The sequence below is a fragment of the Triticum dicoccoides genome, chromosome 6A (genome assembly GCF_002162155.2).
Source record: "Triticum dicoccoides isolate Atlit2015 ecotype Zavitan chromosome 6A, WEW_v2.0, whole genome shotgun sequence".
NCBI classification, from domain to species: Eukaryota; Viridiplantae; Streptophyta; class Magnoliopsida; order Poales; family Poaceae; genus Triticum; species Triticum dicoccoides.
In genome coordinates, this window is record NC_041390.1 from 4,591,865 (window position 1) to 4,596,433 (window position 4,569).

The 4,569-nt window shown below is 45.2% G+C and overlaps 1 protein-coding gene across 1 annotated transcript; it reads left to right on the forward strand.

Annotated features, from left to right (window-relative positions):
• Positions 1 to 916: 916 nt before the first annotated feature.
• LOC119319585 (protein PYRICULARIA ORYZAE RESISTANCE 21-like) lies at positions 917 to 2,237 on the forward strand. Its single transcript, XM_037594038.1, has 3 exons — positions 917 to 1,017; positions 1,110 to 1,290; positions 1,424 to 2,237. Exons 2-3 carry the CDS (start codon positions 1,209 to 1,211, stop codon positions 1,951 to 1,953), a joined length of 612 nt encoding a protein of 203 aa, XP_037449935.1. The 5' UTR covers positions 917 to 1,017; positions 1,110 to 1,208; the 3' UTR covers positions 1,954 to 2,237.
• The last annotated feature ends 2,332 nt before the right edge of the window (positions 2,238 to 4,569 follow it).

Genomic DNA, 4,569 nt, shown 5'->3' on the forward strand with positions numbered 1-4,569 from the left:
GCATGGGGCAAAGACAACATATATGCTTTTTTTCAAACTGCTTCCACATAGATTTCATGTGGCCGCCGTTCACATCTGGAATTTGAGTGCACAGAAACTGCTTCCACATTGATTTCATTAAGTCCATAGAAATGCAGTTAGTGTCACAAATATTGTAGGCCAGCCCGAAAAAGACCAGGCCTGTTGTGCGTCATGTGATGGTGTCATTTGAGCGCACAGAAAGTTTCAAGGACAGCGGAGTAACGGCCCCACACTTCCTTCACAAATAGGACACGTCGGCAGGTCAGTTTGGACAAGCGGCAGAAGTATGGCGTGTAGGAGCAGCAGCAAAGGAAGCTGACATGCAGAAAATAATTTGAGCGGTGGCAGGGGACTAGCTGACTAGGGTTATTCAAAGCGGCAGTTGTATGATCAAAAGAAACCAAATGGTGGGTGAACTAATGCAAAATATGCAATGGAGGTTAAACCAATGTAATGCTGGAACATATATATGCTACTATGATTTGAATTATGCAATGGAGGTTAAAAAGAAATGACTCTCTGTTGAGTATCAAACCACTGGCTCTCGGCAAAGTGTACCCACCGTCACGGGGCCATCAGTCGCAAACGCCTGCAGTGGGCACGGGGTGCACAGCGCCTGCCACTACCGGAGGGGTTACTAGTGGTGGGAACGGCACCAGCCTCTGATAACATGGGCCCCCGCCACTGCCAACCTGCAGTCTTATACTATTAATCCTCCCACCCCTTTCTTGTATATTTTTCCGTTGGTATCATTCCAACTCCCGTTGACAGTAATTGGCACGATGTGGCCTTTATATTCGGGATGCGATCCGACAAAGCAGACACGACATTAGCATTCCCATTATAAATAACGCATGGTTCTCTGCCTGCATCATCCACCTCCATTTCTCCCATCATACTACAGAGTTGAGGGTGAGCTTGATTAAATCCCCCCACCCAAGTACTTGGTTGTTGTTTCCTTTACTTGCTGCGTTTCTAGTCGTACAAACTGCCGAGGTAATCAACATTGAATTTATTTTTTCTTATCTTGGATGCATTCATATGTTGCTCTACAGCTAGAAATTTCAGAAATCGATTGACACGTATAGGACAGTAGGAAGGACACTAGCGGCAGAAGAAGTTTACGATGATTTCGTGAAGATTGATTTTGGTCAGACATACATGTTCGTCTGGGTGCGTGTTTGCAGATGGGTATACTGGTGATTGCGGCAGACCTGCAATGCTGCCGCTGCAAGAAGAAGATCAACGATGTCCTGAAGTGCCTCCAAGGTAAAACCAAGGGAGTGGTATCTTGAAACCCAGGAAATTAACTATTCTAGATCTATTGTTTATGGTGCTCTTATCTTGAACAGTTTTTCGCACTAATAACTCGTGGTTACCTGTGTGTATGTGTGTGTGACAGAGGATTACTGCATCGAGAAGATTGAGTACGAGCACAAGGCCAACAAGGTGATCGTCCGCGGCAAGTTTGACGCGGAGAAGCTCCGCCAGAAGATCTTGTGCAAGGCCTGCAAGGTCGTTCAGGAGATCATCATCGTCGACGTATGGCCGCCTCCTCGGCCAACAAAAACATGCCTGCCGGAGCCCGAGACGCCGAAACGAGCATGCAAGTTCGTGCCATACCCGTGTCCGATGCCGTACCCTATGCAGTGCTACTTGAACTGCTCTCCGCAGCAGTGTCTCTGCTGCCCTACCCCCATACCACCACCGCAGGAGCCAAAACCCTGCGAGTGCTCGCACTGGCAGTCACATCACCATGGCGGCTGCTGCTGCAGCAGCAAACCTGCGCTACCACCGCCATGCAACTGGTTAAACCACAGAGGCTGCACCTGCAGCAGGCAGCCAAACTGGCCGCCGCCCACTTGTCCTCCCTTCTTCCCTCCGCTATGCTGGATCGAGGAGTGCCCGCGGGACCCCTGCTCCATCATGTGATGAGATTGATTTATTATTACTACTATATCAACACCGCCCTTGATTTGCTTTGGACTGTACGCTGCTACGTTAGCTACCCTACGTGCCTCGAAAATAAGAATAATGCAAGTCGGTGTTACTTGTGTACCATACCAAAAATGTGTACGTCTACTGGTTCTGCTGTTCAGTATACGAGCAGGAGTATGTGTAGCTAATTATGCTTTGTACATGTAATCCTGTTTATTTCTGTACGTAGTTTCACCATCTGTTGTAATTCGATCTGCTCTATGATGAATGGATGGCTGTGTAGGGTTTTTTTTCGAAAAGGGGGTTTGCCCCGGCCTCTGCATCAGAAAGATGCATACAGCCATATTATTAATAAACAAAAAATCCAACATATGTCTCGTAATCTCAAACAAAAAAGGTTGTGCTCAACACAGAGCACGAAAGCAACAAACCGGACAGTCACAACCGGCAGGCAAATAAACACAGATAGGAAACTAAACACCTATCCTATTACATGACCGCCATTCAAACCAGTTGAATATAGCCCGAGCTACCGTCTTCAATCGGATAGATCCAGTAGCCACATGCTCCCTGGCCTCCGTCGGAGTGAGTAGCGACCACATACGGATGAGTGCAGTGAAGATAACCTGCAAGAAATGAATATTTGTTGTTATGTTAAAAACCGAATCGTATCTGCAGTTCCAAATTGCACATAGTAAAGCACATACTCCTACACGGATATGTCTCGCTGTTACTACGTCAATTCCATCTAACCACGTCCCAAATAAAGTGTAGATGGAATTCGGAGGAGATATATTAAAGGCTATGTGGACCGACCTCCACAAAATCTTAGCCAGAGGGAAATCAAAAAAGAGGTGTCTGATTGACTCATCACTAACACAAAAACTACATCTTTTATAACCCAATCAATTGCGTTTCGCCAAATTGTCTTTAGTTAAGATGACCTGTTTGTGGACAAACCACATAAACACTTTAATTTTTAAAGGCACTTTCATTTTTCAAACATGTTTCAAACTAGGAACAATGCTAGCATTGATAATATCCAAATACATGGATTTAATAGAAAACTCCCCATTTTTAGTTAGTTTCCAGCATAACTGCTCTGGCTGTTGAGAGAGTTGGACCACCATCAATCTTCTCACAAGATGGAGCCAAGCTCCCCAACGGTGTCCCACTAGCGTCCTCCTGAATTGAATATTAAGAGTATTTGACTGTAGTACTGTTGCAATGTAAGCGTCTCTTCGCTGAACAATATTATAGAGAGAAGGATATTGGATTGCTAGGGGCGTCTCTCCTAGCCATGTATCCTCCTAGAATCTTGTGGAAGTACCATTGCCAACTACAAATTTTGTCCTATAGAAAACGTCTGCTTTTACTCGCATGAGTCCCTTCCAAAAGGGCGAATCAGTCGGTCTTACCGTCACCTGGGACAAAGTTTTGGACTGGAAGTACTTATTACGAAAAATCTATGCCCAAGTGGCATCCGTCTCTACAGATAACTTATACAGCCACTTGATAAGAAGGATATTGGATGGCTGTGTAGGTAAGTTGCCAACAATGAGGGCACCAAGCCTCACAACGAAAGATGGTGGTATTCTGGACAATCCTTTCCTTCGAACTTTCTCAATCGGCTACAAATTACATATGTATCAAAGTGTATATATTGGATCAGAGGCCGCCTGCTACGAGGCACTACTTAACGCTACATAATGCTACGGACCCGCGTGTTGTCATCAACAGTTCTTCCATTTTTGTTTGGCGTTTCGTGTTTCCATAGGATTTGGAATTGCCACCGACTCCAGAGCGTGACTTGCCCTAGCTCGTATCGACATCCAGCATCTACTCGGAGTCGCATTGTTCTCCCTTAGTTGCTTAACCAAGTCATTTTTGCACTTGTATTTGTGCATGCAGGATTTCCAATGAGGCTTCTCTCCACAAGCCATAGACATGACATGGTTGTGTGTTATCCTGTGTTGTCACATGTGCCACTCGGTTGTCGTCGGACTTAAACAACCTGCTAGAGTGGCTATTAAGGACACCTGCAACCAAATTAAGGGCACCCACACAACCACCTGTGTAGCCCTCCTCTTCCTCAGCGGTCCATGTCCCCCATGGCTTATGCATCAACCTTTTGGTGAGAGATCTGTTCGGCGAGATTTTTGATATTTCGACAGTGGACACATCCGCTTGTATCGATCATCAGCCATTCTAATTTCCGTTCACAACTACGAGGCGACCTTCTACAGGATAGCTGCAATGGGGTTTGTCCTTGGTGGTTCTTGTTCGTCCGATTGGGGCATCGGTGTTTCTAGACTCATTAAGCAACCCAACTGCAGTAAATGCACATGGTCGGTGCGGGTGACAAGGAGTATATTGTCTAGACTCATGAACCAACACCAGGCCGATTAGCATTTTGGATTTCATTTTCTGTTTTTTCACCGGACCTTAGTGAAATAGGTGAAATTCGTCATTTCACAAAATTTTCAGAAAATTCCGGATGAAAAGGGCAAACAAAAATTTGAAATTTGAAACAAAAAATGGCTGAAATTTGAACTAAAATGACCAAAATTTGCCAATCTTATTGAAATTAGGTAGAACAAGACTACAACA

Coding starts and splice junctions, on each gene's coding strand:
- LOC119319585 (XM_037594038.1), top strand. CDS start 1,209: ATGGGTATACTGGTGATTGCGGCAGACCTGCAATGCTGCCGCTGCAAG. Junction 1,291..1,423: donor TGTCCTGAAGTGCCTCCAAG/GTAAAACCAAGG, acceptor TGTGTGTGACAG/AGGATTACTGCATCGAGAAG.